Here is a 20,612-nt window from a genome sequence, read left to right on the forward strand (position 1 = left end):
ATCTGGTGTAAAATAAGAAAACAGTGTTTTACTGTATATTGAAACTTAAAGTTATAAATCACAATTCTTATTGCTTTTTTTGTAGTAAAATCTACTAAAAACTTTATCATTAGATACTGCCTAATCTACACATTTACTTATTTATATATAATTACAATTTTTCATTGTTTATAAATATAAAAACTACCACAAAAAAGAATGGAAAATAATTAACATTAAAATAATAATATAAATGCCAAAGATATTCATATCTTCCAAAACGAAAACACTTTCTATACATAATACAATAAATAAAATAATGTTTCTCGCCGTGTAAAAGAACCAGCTTGCTATAGTATTATAGTGCAAATTACTTTGATATAGAACATGGTACATGCTCAAGAAAGAATATTCAAAAAATCATCACTTAAGCTTCTAAGCTCAAAATGTAGGAAGGCAAGCATGGTGCTCTTCTCGCTTAAAAAAGAGTGAATTACTTAACACTGAGCCACAGTCGGAAAATGGTCATCTGACCAATTGTTGTAGATTTAGTGTTAAAGTTTAATTGCCATAATTTATAAATAATGTCATAAAGAAAAACAAACTATGCATTGGGTAAAACAATACATAACAAGAAAATAATCTAAATACATATAAATTAAGCAGCCTGCTGCTTAAATTAAACAAAAAAATAGTACAGAACACTCTTTCTAATCTGACACCTATGGAACCAAACACCTGCTGGACAAGAGAAAATGTCTGAGAGACTATAGAGAATCATATAGATACCAGTGAATTATACAACAATACACTCTTCTACATGAGAGAAATGAATCAACATTATGTAAAAATGTACTACATTAAAGCATTAAGTAGGAGCACATTAAACATTCGAATCATATACTGAAAGACTGAAGGGGTTTCAAGGTTTAACAGAAAGGAAAAATTCATCAGCAACTAACATCTTCTAACAGGTGTCTCAGACTAATAGAAGTGTCAGATGAGTGTTAGATTAGAAAGAGTCCACTAAAGTTAACACTTATATGATTGATTTGTAAATTATTTACAATCATTTCTGCATTAAAAGATACATTCGAAGTAAAATGGGTATTTTCTTTCAATTAAGTTATTAAATAAAAAACTCGATGTGATTTTTTCGTTTTATATTTAATGATATGACATATATAGGGATTGCAATACCGGTATACCGGGATACCGAATACCGATATTTTGAGCCATTTGTACAATTTTGTAATACCGGTATTCACAAGTTTAAATACCGGTTTTTCGGTATTTATTAGAAATTTTTAAAATTGTCTCCACTATATGTTCAGATAGCGCGAACATAGCAAAATAGTATACGTTTTAGTTCTTAATGTCTCCCTAACGGGCAAAATTAATTAGCTAATTAATGGCTTAATTAATAGCTTAATTCTAAATTAGCGAAACATGGATTATCCCTGAAAGAAAATATTGTATCCTTAACGACTGATGAAGCAACAATTATGAAAAAAGTTGGGAAGTTGATTGGTGCAAATCAGCAGTTGTGCTATGCACATGGAATTCAATTAGGAGTAATAGATGTATTATATCAAAAAGATAAAGAACAGAAGAATCCAAATACTGTGGATACAGAAATTTCGGATTCCAACTTTCAAAAAAAATAAGAGTGAGAGTGATATTGACAATGAAGATAATGACAATGTAATTGTTGAAGAAGATATTGTTAATGAGGATGAAATATTAACCTATCAAGAATTGCTTCCTATAATTTATAAAGTTCAAAAAATTGTTAAGATATTTAAACATTCCCCTATAAAAAGGATATATTACTAAAATATATACTAACTGAAAATAAAACAGAATATATGTAAATATTAGATTCTAAAACACGTTGGAACAGTTTACTCCTAATGATGGAACGATTTTTGAAACTGAGAAATCCAATCCAAAAAGCAATAATCGACTTAAACTTGTAATTTAATTTTTCAGATAGTGAATTCGACTTAATATCCAAAACTATATCAGCTCTACTTCCAATAAAACTGACTATTGAGGCATTACGTCGAAGAGATTCTAATTTATTAACAGCTGATACAACAATAAATTTCATGTTGCAGTCACTGAAAGAACAGCACACATTAGTATCTGAAGAATTATATATTACATTGAAAAATCGCACAGGAGAAAGGCATTCCGAGATAGAAAATGTCTTATGGTATTTACATAATTATAATGATTTTAAAAATGAAAATGAAAAAGAAGAAAAGAAAATAACGGATTCAAATCTAATTAAGTTTAGAATTAAATTTTCTTAAAATTTTTAACCCACAAACCTATCCACATTCAGAAGAATTCGGTTCAATTATCGAAGATTATGATGACACTACTGTCGATAATGAAAAGGAATTGTCTCTTGAAACAAAAATTAGAATTAGCGATAAATAAAAAAATTTCAATGAACCAAAATACAATACAGAAATCAGCTATATCCAAAACCATCCGACGAGAAATCGATTCATTTGAAAATGAGGGATTTAGAGGTAAATACTTGGAAAAAGTATATCGCGCATTGCTAACAGTACCACCAACTAGCGAATATGCCGAAACAGCGTTTTCGACAACTGGTAGTTTTTACACAAAATTACTTTTCAGGCTTAATGACAGCAAAATTGATGCATTATGTTTTTTAAGATCACATTTCAAAAATTTGTAATAGTACCACAGACTGAATAGTGATATTTATACTTTTTGTGATTTAAATAAATAAGATGTTTCTTTACTTTTTTGTGATTTTATACTGTTATAATTTATAAGTTACAAATTAATTTTTGTGATATTTACACTCTCTAACAAAACTGACAAATAAAACTAAGGAACACCTGTGTTTTCTTTCTTTTTTAAAAATTTCTAATACCGGTATTAAAACCGGTATCCCGGTATTAAGATTTAAAAAATACCGAATACCGGTATTGAAATTTTGGTCCGGTATTGCAATCCCTAGACATATATCACTAAATGCATGTTTCAAAGCACTCCAGACTCTATATAAGTTACATTTTACTTGATTAAATGGTAAAAATAAGGGAAGGCTAAAGTACAGTAAAAATGCAGTACAAATGTTAAGGGTGCAGTAAAGAACCCCTCAGGTAAAAGAAAATATTATGCTATATCTTGAGCAACTTATACATTTCATTGAGTACCATGCATTGCAAAAAATATTGCATATTGAAAAGATAATATATATCAACAATTATGGATGCTTTTCATGCATTACAAGTATTATTGTGAAAATTGATATACTTTACATTCACATTGCTTTTGATATGCTCCATAATAATTGCAAAATATTTAAAACACTTAGTTAAGAGATGCAAATTCCATTAATATGTATATATTAACTTTAAATTACTTCTTTATAATAGCAATTAATGTCAGAAACAAGGAATGTTATTATTAATACATGTATCATAAAATTATATATTATCTCTACAAACAGAGAACATGTACAACTAACAAAGAGTAAAATAACAAGAACAATAGATAATTGAAATCTTTTAATTTTATAACTAACAAATAAAAATTGTCACATAAATGAGTAACAATTAAATACAACAGTATTAAAAATTTTAAAGAGTATATTTTACATTAATTAATATTATAATAAAAATGAGAAAAATTCTTAAATTTAAAAATTATTTTACATGGCAAGAGCCCACTTTGAAAGCTTATGAAAATGTTTCATATATTAAAATATTAAAAATATATGCATTAAGGTACATATGACATTAAAGAATTCAAATGAGCATGCTTTCCAGTGTTGTTTATGAAATTAAGGCTCAGGCTATAATAATAAACAAACAATTTTTCTTTGTAAACAATCAATTTATCAAAATGTTTCAAAATAAAAATAAACATAATATAAGAATATCATTATTTTGATTAACTCGGTATCACAATCACTCCAAAATATTTAATAAAACAGCAAACCAATCATTACTTTAAAAGAAAATATAAGCTAAGACAGTGTATTTGTACTATATGATGTAGCTACACTAATCAATTAAAATATGCATAATGCAGTGCACGTTTCTCAAACATTAAAAGTAAATACATACAATGGAATTTTTTGGCTCACAAAAGTGATTGTTATAAAAATACTATGATATATTCTAGCAAAAATGAAATTTCAGCTGCTTATTGTGTATATACTGGACAACAAAATATAGGCACTTCATGATGGGGTATCTACATGATATTGAAGAGACTTTCATGAATCCGTCGTTGAATCATTTAACAGCATTCCTCTCTTGGCTAATTTAGCTTTCTAAAAATAGGAAACATAAGGAATGTAAAAATAAAAACTAATACAGTAAGCACACAAAATTAATAATACAATTTAATCTCTATCAATAATATAACTTTTATTCAACAACTTCTCTATTAATAATACAACTAATTGATGAGTGTTCATACTTTATGAGACAGACTGTTAAAAACTTAAGCTACTAAATTTGGTACAGATCTAGTTTGAAAGGTGGGGATGTGTTCTTTTGATTGACTTTAATTAAAACTAAACTCAACCAGTCGTCTCGACAAAATAGCTGCTCACCAAAGATGGTTAGTTAAAAATATTTTTGTGTAAAAATGTTTCTTATAAGCCATCATAATCATACATGTATGCATATACAGAGAGTATGTATATATAGAGGTGTACATTTTAACAGTGAATGGCCTAGTAAATAATTTTTAAACTGATAAAAAGCTTTCAGCTAGAAAAATGCTCTGATATAAGGAAAATTATATTTTATGTAATTAGAATCAGTAAATGTATTGCTAAAAAAATGCTAAGTCTAAATTTTTATACAATCCCCAAATCCAAGTAGTATTTAAAAAATATTCTTGAAATTTTTAAATTTATTTAAAAGAAATTCATTTTTTTTTATTTTGTACTTTTTATATAAAAAAACAATACAAGTTATGAATGTTTTCATAACTACAAAATAAGAATCAGTTACTTTACAAAAAGTTTATTACTTATGATTATTAATATTGAAGAGGTTTTGTTTGCATCAAATAGAAGTTTTGCATTAAAATGTTTGTAGCCAGTTAGACATACAAAAATATTTTACCACAGAACAATAACCACTAATAGATTAATGCTCTTTTGTAGGAAATTTTTACTTACTAAGCCATGCGGTTTGTCTTTTACTTTCACAACAGTTGATTTTCTTTCCTCTTTTATATCTTGTAATTTTTTCCTCACTTTTTCAAGCCTGAAAACAAAAAAATAAAAATAAGCCTGCCTTTTATTTTTATAACTATATTACAATAAGTATTCTGATATTTGTAGCTATGAAAAGTAAACACTTAAAAAATTCTGAGTCTATTCAAGAATACAAAAAAAAAAAAAAAAAAAAAAATAACCCCTGCTACTTTGTATTACATGGTAAATTTAATTTGGTATACATAATATAAATTTATTAAACTCCCAAAGTAAAAGTTTCAGACAATTATACATAATATTTATTTATAATATCAAATACAGCATATTTTTAAAATATAATGAGAATCATCAAGGCAACTAAAATATAAATAAAGATCGAGGAAGTTATTTGGATGCATGCAATAATAAATTATCTGTATGATGATTCAGTATGTCAAAAATTTTTTTTAATAATTTAATAAATGTAGCACTAAAATATTAGGATTTCATAAAAATATGCATCTAAAGTAAATTTTTTTAAAATAAATCATTTACTATGTTAGCTATAAAGTGTAAGAAAAAAGTGTTTTGAATTCTTATAAATCAATGAAAATAATTGTCAACATTAATTAAATATTAAACTAAATGCTGAGTATGCAAAAAATTTATCTAAGCTTTTATACAAGTATTTCAATATGAGAGAATGATACATTTAAAATATTTTAACCTGTTATCCGAAGTTTTATTAACTAAATTTATTTGTAAAATAGTTGAAAAATATCAGTTCAGAAATTGCATATAATTTAAGGAGATCTTAATAGAATCTTTTTACACAGAAGGAGTGGAATAGAGAGGGAAAAAAGAAAAAACTAACTCTTCTTTAGCTTTTCTATGAATTTCTTTTTTCCAAATATCTTTGAAATCATTGCAAAATAATTTCCAGTAACTAAAAAATTCTTGAGGCCATTCTGATGGATTTCCTGATTTTGCTTTCCAACTGAAGAAAGCTATAGCTTCATTGAACCTAAAATATAAATAAATAAAATTCATTATTGCTTTTAAGAACCGGAATAACATCATATTCTGGAATTCTTATATCACATTTTTTAATATTTAATCCCCAATAAACTAAGATTTTTTTTTTCACATACAAAACTTTTTCTGCATCAACGTATGGGGAATAGGTAAATCTAAACTAAGCATACTCAATTAAAAGAAAAAGCAATATAGAGTAGATGATTATTTTATAAGATACTATAAGCAGTATAACAAATATTTGCATTAAAAAAAGTTTTCCTTATTCATTTAATAAAGAAAAGTTTACATAGAAAAGCAAATTTTATTTAATGAAATAATATCCTTGCAGATAAATTCATTCTAGAATAATCACAGGCTGTTTAGATAAAAGCGAAGATTAGAGAGTAAAAATTTGTGAATGAATGATAAAAAAAAATGCATACTTTGCTTTGCATTCCTCAAGATTTTCTTCTTGCTCTTTGTGCTCTTCATATGCTATTTAAGTTCAAAACATTGCTTTAATCAAAAGACAATTCTTGAAATGCAAGTATTTTATGAAAATTTAGATATAATTTTATGTGATTTGGTATTCTAATCTTACATTATTATATTCATTTAGACATCACTAATAAAGTTATAGAACAGAGTATGTTTCAATCACATTTTAAAAGCAAAGATTTAAGTTATATTGGAATCAACTAACTGTAAAACTAGATAATTATAGAACAAAATGAATGGGGCTTTATCTTATGCTTAAAATGCTTTATCTTATGTGATTTTCTTAGTATGTTCAATATACATACATTTCAGAAACATATTGTTGGAATTTTATCAAAAGTGATCAAGTGAAAAGAAAAATGAGTTACTGTTTTAAAATGCCAGTCTCATTGCAGTATTATGCATATCATTATATTTATAGTATATATTGTATAATGACAATATACTGATATACATAAATTTTAATTTTTACAGAGAAGATATTAAAAAAAATATATTAACTTGCTTTTTTTTTTTTTTTTACTCTTTCAAATTGTTTACTTTAAGCCAATATAATAACCAATAAAATAGTCGTTAATAATCATGATTTCTTCTTAAATCAATTACTATTAACAAAAATCAATTTTAAAAGCTTAAAGCAATATTGATAAAATTGGAGGTCATTTAATATCTTCATTAATTAATTATTAAATAACTGTAAATAAATCAAAATACATTTACAAGAGAATAACATAGGCAAGAGAATAAATTATATTAATTTAATTAATTAAATGGTAAAACAGTTTATATAGAATCATATTTTTTTCCATGAAGAAATAACAGTTCTTTTAATTCTTCTAAAATTTATGTTATTCACTAAACTTAATAGTTTACTAAAATAAATTAAAATTTTCATTGAAGGCAAAAATTTTAAATTAAATATTTTTATTAATAGTATAAAAAAGATTTGTAATCACAAAAATAAATATTTTATCTTTAAAATAAAAGTATGAATAATTGTTATTTAATTGTTTTGCATAAAATTCCTTACCCTTTTTTAGAAAAGCATCCATTTTATCCTTAAATGGTTGCTGGTGCTCTTCATCAGAAGAATTCAAGACTTTTTGAACTTTTGATTCACAGCCTATAAACAAAATTAAAAAAAAAAAAAAAACTCATCAAATATAAAATTTATAATATCAACAAGACAAAAGCGTTCTCTATAATAAAAATATAGAATACTAATTATAGTTTCCAATAACTTTTTAAGCATAATCTACTCACCATTCAAAATTTGTCATTCTTTTTATTTCTTTGATCAAAATTCTATAGTCGTGAATAGAATTCTCAATTTAGAAATTAAAAATAGGATATGTGATTAACTTTTATAAATCTGTTAAAAATGTTTAAGCTATCAATTCAAATAACAATGAACCAACAATTAACAATTCTTCAAGAGTTATTATTGAGGCAATAAAGTGAAAAAAAAATTTTACTAAACAAATATATCTGCATGAAAGAATTATATAGCAATAAACGATAGTAATGAACATACTTTTGTAATTTATTACTATATATTGATTATAAATTTTCAGCTTTTAATAAAATAAACAATAAAATTATTTAAGAATCTATATAGCACCCTAGATATATTTACAAAGGAATAGTATATCACAGTTAAACCCACTTTTGATTTGTGAATGCAACTTCTTAAGATCATTTGCAATATCATCAAAATTTACAAGACTTGCTCTTTCAGCATCACTGGGTTCAGGAACTGGTAATTTTGCTTTATCTAATGCACAGTCCTAAGATGAGAAAAAATATCAATAATATTATTAGGATAAAATAATGAAAATCTTAAAATATATCAAGGAAATATATTTTCCTTCATTATTATTTATTTCCTTCATTGTTATTCATAGTTTGAAGATAGATAATTAAATAATTTAATATAAAATTCAAATTAACAATGATATTTATTGGAAATGAAAAACTTTTTAATCTCTATAATTTTTACAAAAAATAAATTTTTGATAACTAAAATATTGAATTTAATAATACTAACTTTTTGATACAGCTTTACATATGTTCTTACTATATAATGGAGAAGAGTAAGAGAATTGTCCTGGAAAAAATATAAAATATTTAATTAGAGGGACATAAAATTTATTTATTATCATCAAATCTTGCAATTAAATAAACTTACTTTGCTTTTAACATCTTTTAATTTAGGTAATATTTCTAAACCAAATCCATCAGCCTGACCTCTATTTCTGTTACCTAAAAGAAAATAATACTTAGAAAGAAAAACAATAACATTATAATGAATTCTAACATTGTAGACATATAGCCAGTTTAAAAAAAATAGATAGATTATAAGAAATTGTTTCTTATAATTAAATTGTCCTAAATTTTCAATGTATCAATTATTAAACTATCTCAGAATTTTTTAAATCAATAATTAATTTTTTAGTATAATGACTATTAAATGTTGAAAATTAGTTTAATATTAATTAACAGTTTTTATTTGTATTTCAGGTTAAATATATTATGTGTTTTATGCAAAAAAGGGGGGGGGGCGGGGAGAAAAAAAAAGTATATTTCAAACATGGAAGAACAACAACTTCAAAAAACATTTCATTAATTTTGTGTTCTAATGATACAGTATAGCAAGTGAGATATCAGGATGCCTTGATGTGGAAAATATATAATTATTTTTTCATCACATTTTATATGGAAATGGTAAAAATATCCAATTTAAGAAAAAATATGGAAGTTTTATATCATATTATCAAAATACAATGCTGTAATAAAATTGAGCATGTGTGTTAAAAAAATTTAAATTTGAAAATAAAGAAAGGATGTATGCTTATGGAAAATATTAACAAATGTGAGCCTTATGTTAGTAGCTTGGTCAAGCATTATAATAGTTAAAAAACAAATTCTAATATTTCACACTAATAATAACCACAATTAATGATTCACTAATCAAAGGAAATTTTTAGGAATAAAGAGAACAGCTCTATCAAATAACATAAACCTCTATTCAAGTTTCCCTTCTGCGAAATGGATATTTACTGAAAATGCAAGTAAAAAAGAAAATGAAATGAATGATAAAATAATCACTTACCACCATTCATATAATTCCCTAAAGCAAGAATGATTCCAAACACTTTTTGTATATCAGCATCGCTCATCAAAAACTACAAAAAAATTAAAAGAAAAGATTAAAAATTTTTAAAAATGAAAAAATTTGGTCAATAAAAAAACAAAACATTTTTTTGTCAATGCAATACAAAATTCATTTTCTCCAGTTTACTTTCCCAATATATAAAAAAATATTATTGACTTCATTGGGATCATTTTCCTCAATTTATAAATACCCTTTTTTCCCCTCACCAATCTTGACTTAAATCTAAAATTCGTTACTGATATTGTGTTTTAGATGTTTTTTCATTCATTTAAATTGAAAAATATTTTCTATTCAAAATATTTTTTTAACACTGTAGTAGATTCCTGTATTTCCTAGGCTCTTTAAAAACATGATTTAAAATCTAAAAATAAGGAAATGTTTTCGATAAAATGAAAATACATTCCCCTCTTAATTCTATAAATGACAACAGTTTTATTTAAATTTATTATAATTTTGATGAGATTTTTATAATCAAATGATGCATTATAAAATCCATATTTTTTGTAAGCAAATTTAAATTGACTTTATGAGATTAAAAAATTATATTTACACAGCATTAAAGATTGAATATTATTTCCTGAATTCTGTAAAATATTGGTAACCATTTTCCAGAAATTATGACTTCTATTAATGACTGAAAATAACCATTGATAAAAATTATTTGAAATTCCAATGTTTTTGTTTCAATACATGTCATTACAATAAAATAAACAGCCTATTGAATAGATTTAAAAAATCCTACATGTAGTGAAGAGCTATGTGTATATGACAACTGTAAGTAATTGATAGGAAAAGCATTATTTCTTTAACATGAAGAATTAAAAATAAATAACAACTCACATCACATGTCATTTTCAAATTATTTAACCTGTTTTCAATAGATGAAATGGTTTCTGTGAAAGCAGAATGGAACATAATGCATGAGACACGATCTGCATATTCTGGAATTTGTGCTAAATCATAGAGAAATCTATAAGAATAAATTTTATTGTAAGATAAACATATTAAAATAAAACATATATAATGATTAAGAATATTTTTAAATGCAATACTTCATGCATGTAAAACTTTATTCCTTTGTTTTCAAGGATATTTTTATGATCTATATAAATTTTATGTATTACAAACAATCTTACAACTTTTATAGAATTGAAGTGCATAATAAATTAAGTATGAAGCAGAAATAGTGAACAAAAAAGTTGTATCATATTACTAATGTATCTGAACATTAATAATGTATTAATATTGTGTGATTATATTTTAAGTTGATGATATTTTCCAATCAATGAATTTAAAAAGGCAGTTATTTTTCACAAATTAAAAATAAAATCTTAAGAATAGGAAAAGTACTATAAAAGCTGAATGCAATACATTTTTACTGTAATTTTAATTATATTACAAATTATTTTATCAATTAATATGCAGAGAATATATGTCAAAAAAAAGTAGACAACATTTATCCTAATTCCCATCCCTATCTGAAGTTGATTTACACATATGTTCAAACATTATAATAGTAAAACATGGTTGATAGAATATCGTTTTGCTCACTGATACATACCTTTTTAAGTATGTTTACATAAATATTCCACTAGCATATAAGTTTTTAGCAAAAATAAATATTTTATTATATTTTGAATCATATCTCATACTTAAATGTTTCTTTTAATAAATATGTTTAATATTAACTTTAATTAAATATTTATTTATTTTTGTACAATTGAGAACAAAATTGCATCACTTGATTATTTATTACATTCCAATAATTGAAAGATTGTATACTCAAATGACAAATGCATGAAAAAAATGTTAAATCCAAAATACATACAAGGTATAGTTTATTGTATGGCACTACATTGTTAACAGTTTTAACACAACAACTCCTTTATAGACATAGTGAAAAATAATAACCAAGAAATTAATTAGTGCTTGAAATTTTAAAGTTATATAATGAAATTAAATATTTAAATATGTAATCATTTATTCCTTTAACATAAAATTAATTAGTGTTTAAAATTTTAAAGTTAAAATTTCAAAATAAGATCAGAAAGGAGTAATTTCTAAAATAATAAAACAAACAAAATAAAGCAAAATAATATACATTAAAGAAGTTATATTTACTTTTTAAGTGAATAGTTATATTTACTTCTTAAGTTTGTAATGAACTGTCATTTTACATGAAAAAATAATAAATAGAAGAGCAAATGTCTATAAACAGAAAAGATCAAATTAAAAATAAAATAACATACTGTTCTGGTTTATCAAGAGGAACATCCTTATTTGATTCTAAATGGTTTTTGATTAACTGCAATTCTTCAGGAGTTGGTCGCTGCAAAAAAATTCCATTTGAATTACTCATTATCAGCTCATCACAAAATATGCTTTTTATATTAAATATTTTAAAAATAGAACTAAATTATAAATAATTACAGTTTAATATCAACAATGTCAAATCAGAGCATAATTTATATGAAAAATTTTTGATGTTACAAATCTACATGCCAATAAATCAATTAAGACAATAAATTTTGTTCATGGATTCTTTTCAATAATAAACTTACAATTTCATAAATTGCTTGAAGTGCATCCAAATCCAAAGTTGAAGTGTCAAAGTTATATAAAGCTACAATAAAAGAAATTTTATTAATGCTATATACATTTAAAAGAATTTCTCAGAATGATCAAACAATAATTACAATGGCATTAAACACAAATTACCATTTTCAACATCAGCAATTTCTATTCTCAGACTAGATATAAGAATACCAACATTCTGAGATCGCTTTTGATCAAGAAGCTTTGCAACCTAATAAAGTAAATAATAAAAAACATTTTTTATAAATCAGTAACATATATGGGAAATCAGTAACACTTTATTATTAGATAATTCATTATTCACAGATCTTATTTAATTTTCAATAGAGTTAGAGAAAAATTAATAAATTGCATGGAATATTTACTGAAAAAGTATTCAGTAAAAAAAATTTGGGATGTAGTCATATAATCTATGGATAAAATAAAGCAATGAGCTTTAAATCTGCATTGTATATTATTTTCAAAAGTAAAATGAAACAATGCATTATTTTATTTTCTTTGAGGGAGGCCCAGGAGCAAAGTGGGGCAAATTTCATTAGTTTATATCTAGGTTAAATGACAACGGTAAAATGCAAGTTAGCATTTGATCTGCAAAATCTTTAATCAATAATGATAAGGAAACAATTCATATAAGATCTGACGATCATTGAATCAAGAATATTAACAGTTCACTGTAATACAAATAGTATATTATATGATCTATGACAGACACATTATGATCTATGTTTTTTATTTGAAATAAGATAAGTCTGAACATGCTCAACTGAATAGAAATAAATAATATTATAAAAATATAACGAAGTAGCTGCAAAACTATTGTAGACGAACAAGTACCAGTATATATATAGTATATGTATGTGCGCGTGAGAATATGTATTTTAAAGTGTGCATATTAAAAAAACTTTAATAATTGTCTTTTAGTTAATATAATTTAAAATATACTGAGCTGATTAATGATAAACATAATACAAAAATTATAATAGTGTCGTCAGTCATTGTGATCCAAATAATGTTAAAAATTAATAGTATGTTACATTATGCTTTTATTTTAATGGTTATATTAAAATTGTTAGCTTATATTTAAAAATAGATTTTAGAATGAATATTTAAATAATATGTCAATGATATGAATATGCCAATCAAATAATTAATAGGGATGCAATGTAACAGGCCTCCACACAGTGCACCCTGGTTAACACCAAATCTGTTATGACTTTGTCACCTTCCTTGTTATTGGAAGGCTAGAGATCTAATGGAATCATAGCCAATCTTCTGAGCATTTGCAATAAATAAATAATGAATAGCAACCTCTTTTGTTTTATCCTTTTTTGTTTTTGCTTTGGATGCTGTTTTTCTTTCTGGTGTTTGTCGAGAAAAGAGTTCAGTAAACTCATCCAAATCACCTGGAGCAGTTTCCTCGAGTTTCTGCCACAGACAAGTTTTTGTTCTGCAGAGAAAGGATAAACATTAAGACAACATAAATACAACATTTACTTTCCAATTGCCTAGTAATTTAACTGAGAATTAATCTAGTAAAAAATTCTTAAATAAGAAAGTACTAAGAGAGGGATTGTATTAACTGAAAACCACAAAAAAACTGCACCAGGAAGAACCATAATTAAAAAAATTTGACAAAACACTGCATTCAGAGTACAAAGTCTTTTTATACATATTTTAGAGAACAGTAAAAAGTAAAGAATTCCAGAAACGGTAACGAATAAAAATGCAGAATTCTTAAGTTCTGAAAAGTAGATAAAGATAGTATCTTAAGAGTAGATAAAGGAATATTTAAAAAATATATAATTAATATCTCATGCTCATAATAGACTTTGATTTTCACCTATGTAGTGGTAGAACACTTGGTTATAAATGTTACGTTCGTTTTTTAAACTTTTTTAAAAGAACGTGTTTTTATTTACAAATTTGAAATTTGCGAGGAAACTCGATCGATTTATTTACAAATTTGAAATAAGTTTAAAGAAAATTCGTTTACTTCTATTTTTTACTGAACAAATTCATTTCTATTCAATTTTCGTTTCAATTCGGCAAACAAAAAGTAAAAATCACCAAAAATATTGTTACGAATCTGTGATGCGGCTTTCCAGCATAGTTGGTTCCATGGGAGGTCACAGAGCTTGGCGACGAATTTGGCACCAAAATAGATTATATCCGAAACATAGAGAATTTTCCCGATCCGTCCAGTAGGAAACGCGTTACGCCTCGAACGTTCCTGATTGGTTGAGAGGCTTCTAGCCCCGCCTCCTGATGCCTATAAAAGGAAGCAGTCCTGCCGCTGCCGAGTAGTGGTAAACCGGTGGTGAATTGAGTCGTAGACCAGTGGAGTCGAAGAGTAGTCGGAAGCGACGGTGAAGAACTCGTCTTCCAGGGACTAGCGGAGCAGCGACGGAGTAGAGCTGCTGTGTATACTGTTGTATGCTGCACGTCTCGGCTGAAGATAATCGTCTTCTATGTTGTATATAGTTGTCGTCTTTGTGCTGTCCTGTGTGTCTTCGTGTAAATAAACGTCGTTGTTTCATTTTCTACTGCTGAGTGAGTGTTCTCCACACCATATAACTCCCACTATCCAAACGAACCCCGGAAATTTCGTAACAATATAATTCCGTTTTTTTAAAGAGGGAATTTATTTATTTGTAACTGAAATAATTCTGAAAAATACTGAATCAAAATCTAAAAATGAAAAAAGTTCCTAAATGCTGGGGGAAAAAACAACAACTATTGCTAGAAAAAGGAGGGGATGAACTAATGTAGAATAAAAATTTAAACTTGAAGGAATGACAGCATTCAGGTATAGCAGCCATTAGTGGCTTTATTTCTCTACAGAGAGCTTAATGAAGCTTCTAATGATTCATGCAAGAACCATAAATATTTTGATAAAATTCATAATTAGATATAACACACATTTGGAATTTTAAAAAAAGTTGAATTTCATAAAATAATTAATATTGTCAAATACAAAGACTTAGAAATAAAGTATAATTAAATTGAACAATGAAATAATTAAATTTAAACAAAAAATGCCACGAATATTTTTTTTAAAATATTGTAGAATTATTAAAAACTAATTTATCTTAAGAATAATAAAATTCGATTTCAAAAACGTTGAAATCCACGTTTTTGCGGAAATCTATCATGTCTTCATTTACATTATTTAAGAACGATAAAACTCCTTTCAAGTTCTATAATACATAACATTTCTTTAATTCTATAACTGCACATGAATCACGTAAAATTACGAGATAAAAATAAGAATGACTACACTAGATAGAAGGAAATGAATGCAGATTTTTCTCATCCACAGAGAAGAATGTTGAACCAATTCAGCTGGCGCAATGCTGTAGTCTCTCTCCAAGGCATTAGAGTCCTCTTTGTGTAAAAAGTATAATAAACGATCAAACCAAGTCGAAGTATAAGCAGCAATGCTGTATTATTTTCAGGTACTTTACATAGACAGACCGAGAAAAACAGCGCAAAAGAATTTTCTCTCAAATAGTTAAATAAACATATAAATTTAAAGGCCTTTGTCTATGAACAGCATGGCAGCGATTAAACGCGAAGGTTGTCATGTTCATTGCAATCAGTGATTAATCGTCAAAAAAATTGCCAAAGGCGTAATATTAGTCTATTAACTAGGTTCGCCAATGACATCGGCTGAGACAAAAGTTTGGCAATGGCATGGGATTAAGTTAAAAGTTCGTCAATGGAATGGGACTACACAGAAGCATCAATATAAATAGAAATAAAATTATATTGAGTACATACTCTGGAACAGCAGCTGGTGGATCCTGAACTTGAATTCGGGTCCAGTACAGGGGTTTCATGGGAACCTTAGGGCTAACAGGAGGTTTGCGAGCTTTAATAACGAAATGAATAAAATAAAGCTTAATAAGTGTTCTTCTACATACTTTTTGAATTACTTTGTATTACAGATATACGTTATTTAAGAAAGTAATTAAGGCAGGGAAAAACTTTGATCACCTGTTTTATATGCCCCATACCATCCCCCAGGTGGAGGAGGTGGTAATGGAGATGGTGACACTGGCATTCCACTAGTTGGTGTAGTTGCTGACCCAGGTGGTGGAGGAGGGGGTGGCATTCCACCAGGAAGGGGAGGTGGTGGTGGTATTCCAAAACTACCAGGTGGTGGTGGAGGAGGTGGAGGCCCTCCCCCAATACCAGGTGGCGGAGGAGGTGGTGGTGGAGGTATTCCACTGCCACAAGGAGGTGGTGGAGGGGGAGGAGGCGGTATACCACTACCACTTGGAGGAGGAGGTGGTGGGGGTGGAGGAGGAATCCCACTACTGCAAGGCGGTGGCGGAGGAGGTGGTGGTGGAGGTATTCCACTGCCACTGGGTAGAGGTGGAGGAGGTGGTGGCGGCGGTATTCCACTACCACTAGGAAGAGGAGGAGGGGGAGGTGGTGGTGGTACTGTACAAGATGAAGAATGTGATGATGAAGTAGGAATGCCTGATGCAGCTGCTGAAAAAGAGTGATAAAATTAAACTAATAAAGCATTCTTGGACAAAAAAAAATATTTCAACATAATTATGTTTCAAGAAAATAAAATAATATGTTAGAATAAAACGTACGTTTTACTGGATTGTTATCATAAACAATAATGTTTGCTAAGATTCATACCATGACCTTGATATTACTGTATTTCACATATTTATGTTTATTCGGTGCATCATAAACATCAGAAATTAAATCTCAAAATGGATATAATATGCTAACAGCATTCCATATACTAAGAGATATGTTTCCAACCATTTAAAAATAATGTCTATCAAATTTGGAAAAAAAATGGGACATTTTACATAAAAAAAAAGGTTAAAGGTTCATTCTGATAATTTATCTGCAACTAAAATTTTCTTCCTACTTCATATATTCTCTTACAACTGAATTTAATCTATTGATCAGAAATGAAAAATCCAAACTAAGAATAAGAAATATGTGTTTTTATCCAAATAAAATTTGTATAGTTCCTTCTAAATATGAGCCATTCGCAAGTTAAGTCGATTAGTTTTGCTTTTCGAATTTTTTCATATTTTAGTATCAAAATATTTGATACACTTCTAATTTTTATATTCATAATACATTTCCCCAACAATAAAAAGATTAAGGCTATTTAAACAAACCACTGACCAAACTAATCATAATAATCATTGTAAAATCTTTAATATATATATATATATATATATATATATATATATATATATATATACACATTTTTAATAATAATAACGATCATTCCAAATATATATCATTTTATATACTTTTAAAATCCATTAAATAAAAACTATAATAATAAATTCTACCATATTTATTTAAATTTACATATAAATGAAATTTTAAAAAAACAAAGTATATTATCTTAACTCTTTTCACCCTTTTCTGTTTTAAGATTAAATCGATTTGGCGAATGAGTGGTACATATACCAAAAGCAAAAAGTGTAACTAAAAATCAATCTTATCTGCATTGATATTCTGAGATGACTTGGAAGTTTTTAAGTTGCTTCCAGTCATCTTTTTTTTTCTTTCCCCATATTAACAAGCATCGAATTTAATTGATTTCAAAATAAACAAGTTAAATGCAAATTTGCATTCTTATGTTTTTTGCATTAGATAAGAAAAAAAAAAAAACATCGCGAAGCTTTTAATACTTATGTTAGAAAGAATCCAGTCGGAAAATTTAGATATGCTTAAATTCATAATTCCATTCGAGCAGTCCCCCTTTTGGTCCTCATTCTGCAGTAAACAGTGAAAGGAGTTAATTTTCAACTGGGGGCTCAAGATCAATCACGTTTTTATATATTTATTTAATATTAAATATATATTAAATAAATATATATATTTATATAAATATATATTAAATTAAAATTTATTACGTTACAACGAATTAAAAATTTAAACTTTCAAAAAGAAGAATATTTTAAATTTAATGTAGGAGCCACCAAAGTCTAATAATAATCTGAATCACAGGGTCGAGGCACAATTATAGCTCGAAATAAAAATCGCTTAATATCAAAGTCTGGTTCGTGACCTTATAAGCACAAAATATTGTACGATATCTCCACGATGTTATCCGATATTCTGAATGCCAGTCAGCATCGTATAGATATCGGCATTTGTAGATTGGCATTTTGTGCTAATATAGGTTAGTTTAATAAAGATTTTTTTTTTTTTTTGAGGCTTGCGATAGAATTTTCAGACAGGATACTGGTTGACCTATCTTCACAATCAGCAAATGATTCAAAATTACGGAATTCAGAAGCATATTGATACTACTATAGTTTCAAAATAGGACTCTTAATATAATTAAATTAAGATTCAAAGCGTTACCTTTAACTTAAAATACAATCTAGTCATCACATAAAAAAAGTAAAGTTCGAATAGATTTTAATATGATTCTCAAACGATTATAAATTTGATTCAAATTTAGAAAAAAGAAACATCGCTAGATACAATGTTGTCCGAGAAATTTTCGCAAAAACTGATGTCGGAAATTTTTAGAACAGATATATTAAAACACTTGCTGAGAGAAACAAAAAGCCACACGACCCCCCAATGAGATCTTGTACCCATCAACCCTACCAATAAACAACAAATACAGTACACTCTCGATTATCCGCGGAATTGGGTGGCGCGGCCGCCGCGGATAACAAAAATCGCGGATAATCCGAAAAAAGCTAAAAACGGGTATAGTAAAAGAGGAAACAGTCATTCCAACTTTGAAAAATCGTTTTATGTACAATAAAACGTAAAATAAACAGCAGGAAATGTTTAACTAACGCGTAACATTTTAGTGTATCACAAAAACTAACTTAAAATGCATTTTGATAATGAAAACAGAAAAGTGCTTTGTACTTACGAGAGGCGTCAAGAAATACAGAAAAATTAATACATATGTACTGTTTTAATACTGTAATGTATTATGTAATTACAAAAGCATAACTGTAAAACGACACCTTTTTGAAGAAATCAGTCATTTGTGTTTGCTTCTTGCTTTGGAAGCATTTTCTCTTTGCTTGGAAGCAAAAAAAAAAAAAAAAAAAAAATAGTGCGGCAGGCGCGGATAAACGGGAGTCTACTGTACACAACAGTTGTAAAAGGGAAATAATAAGCAAGCAATCACCGTGAAGATCATGGGCTTTCCAACAGCGATCGATCACTAACTGTTCCAATGTTATTTAGGTTTAAATGTTAATAAATTAGAAGACATTATTTGGCGGCTCCAATTAACAAACGGACAGACGATCCTATTAATAAGTGTCCATCAATCCGTGCAAACGGTAAATTTGAAAGAATCAAAATGATAACCAAAAATTACCCAAAGTAAATGACAATGAAGGCGGCGGCGGTGGTGGTGGAGGAGGTGGTGGTGGTGGTATGCCAGAAGTCGTAACTGGTTGTACCTCACCTGGAGACAGAACAGTCTTGCCAGGAGATGGTTCCACTCCAGCCACGGTTTCGCCCGTTTTAGACTGGTCCTCGCCTTGCACAGTCTGTTGTTGCAACGGTGAAACAGTCTGAACAAGAGGTTTCGCTGACTTCTGGTTCAGACCACTTAACAGTTCTTTGATGGGAGAAGATGCAGTGTCTGTGACTGCAGTGACATCTGTTTGGGCTGATGTGGAAATCAGGTAAAACGGTTCAGTTTGGCAATACCTTGACTTGGGCACCAAGGATTCTGGTATTTGGCTATTGGATGTGAGAAATGATTTAAGGTCAGATGAAGGTGAAAGAGGACTTGTATCCAAATCCCGTTTAGCTTTGCGAGTGAGTTCTTCGATAGCGGCTAGAGTTTGGTATTTCTCGACCTCTCTTTGGAGACGGCTTACTTTTTTCTCGTACTCGTTCATCTTGGATGCTTGTTCGCCACGAAGGTTGAAGAGTGCTATTTCTCGTTCTTTCTGTATGGATGAAAATGTTTATTAGACATCAATAATACAAGTAATTAAATAAAAAATGAACATAAAAGGAAATTCCAACTATTTAAGATTACACATTTTCGAGAACAAAACACTTTATATTGCTCTCATTATTATATAAATGACATGCCTCAATTAGCACAATATTTTATACGATATCATAAAGATATCATACAATCGTGTAATAGGGACA

General features: G+C 27.5%; 1 protein-coding gene across 3 annotated transcripts in view; it reads right to left on the reverse strand.

Annotated features, from left to right (window-relative positions):
• Positions 1-3,692: 3,692 nt before the first annotated feature.
• The window catches only part of LOC129972797 (formin-1-like), an 81,791-nt gene continuing 64,871 nt past the window's right edge, over positions 3,693-20,612 (reverse strand). For 2 of the 3 annotated variants that reach the window (XM_056087067.1, XM_056087068.1), the window contains exons 6-22: positions 19,819-20,401; positions 16,467-16,967; positions 16,251-16,341; positions 13,779-13,917; positions 12,594-12,681; positions 12,437-12,498; positions 12,125-12,204; positions 10,716-10,845; positions 9,813-9,885; positions 8,889-8,962; positions 8,748-8,807; positions 8,367-8,487; positions 7,731-7,823; positions 6,646-6,697; positions 6,060-6,209; positions 5,168-5,255; positions 3,693-4,306 (exon numbers count right to left, since the gene is read on the reverse strand). In XM_056087067.1, the coding sequence (XP_055943042.1) occupies positions 4,250-4,306; positions 5,168-5,255; positions 6,060-6,209; positions 6,646-6,697; positions 7,731-7,823; positions 8,367-8,487; positions 8,748-8,807; positions 8,889-8,962; positions 9,813-9,885; positions 10,716-10,845; positions 12,125-12,204; positions 12,437-12,498; positions 12,594-12,681; positions 13,779-13,917; positions 16,251-16,341; positions 16,467-16,967; positions 19,819-20,401 (2,442 nt within the window). In that variant the 3' untranslated portion in view covers positions 3,693-4,249. The remainder of the gene's footprint in view (positions 4,307-5,167; positions 5,256-6,059; positions 6,210-6,645; positions 6,698-7,730; positions 7,824-8,366; positions 8,488-8,747; positions 8,808-8,888; positions 8,963-9,812; positions 9,886-10,715; positions 10,846-12,124; positions 12,205-12,436; positions 12,499-12,593; positions 12,682-13,778; positions 13,918-16,250; positions 16,342-16,466; positions 16,968-19,818; positions 20,402-20,612) is intronic. The other variant, XM_056087069.1, reaches the window with a different exon arrangement.

This window comes from Argiope bruennichi, chromosome 6, assembly GCF_947563725.1.
Source record: "Argiope bruennichi chromosome 6, qqArgBrue1.1, whole genome shotgun sequence".
Classification (NCBI taxonomy): domain Eukaryota; kingdom Metazoa; phylum Arthropoda; class Arachnida; order Araneae; family Araneidae; genus Argiope; species Argiope bruennichi.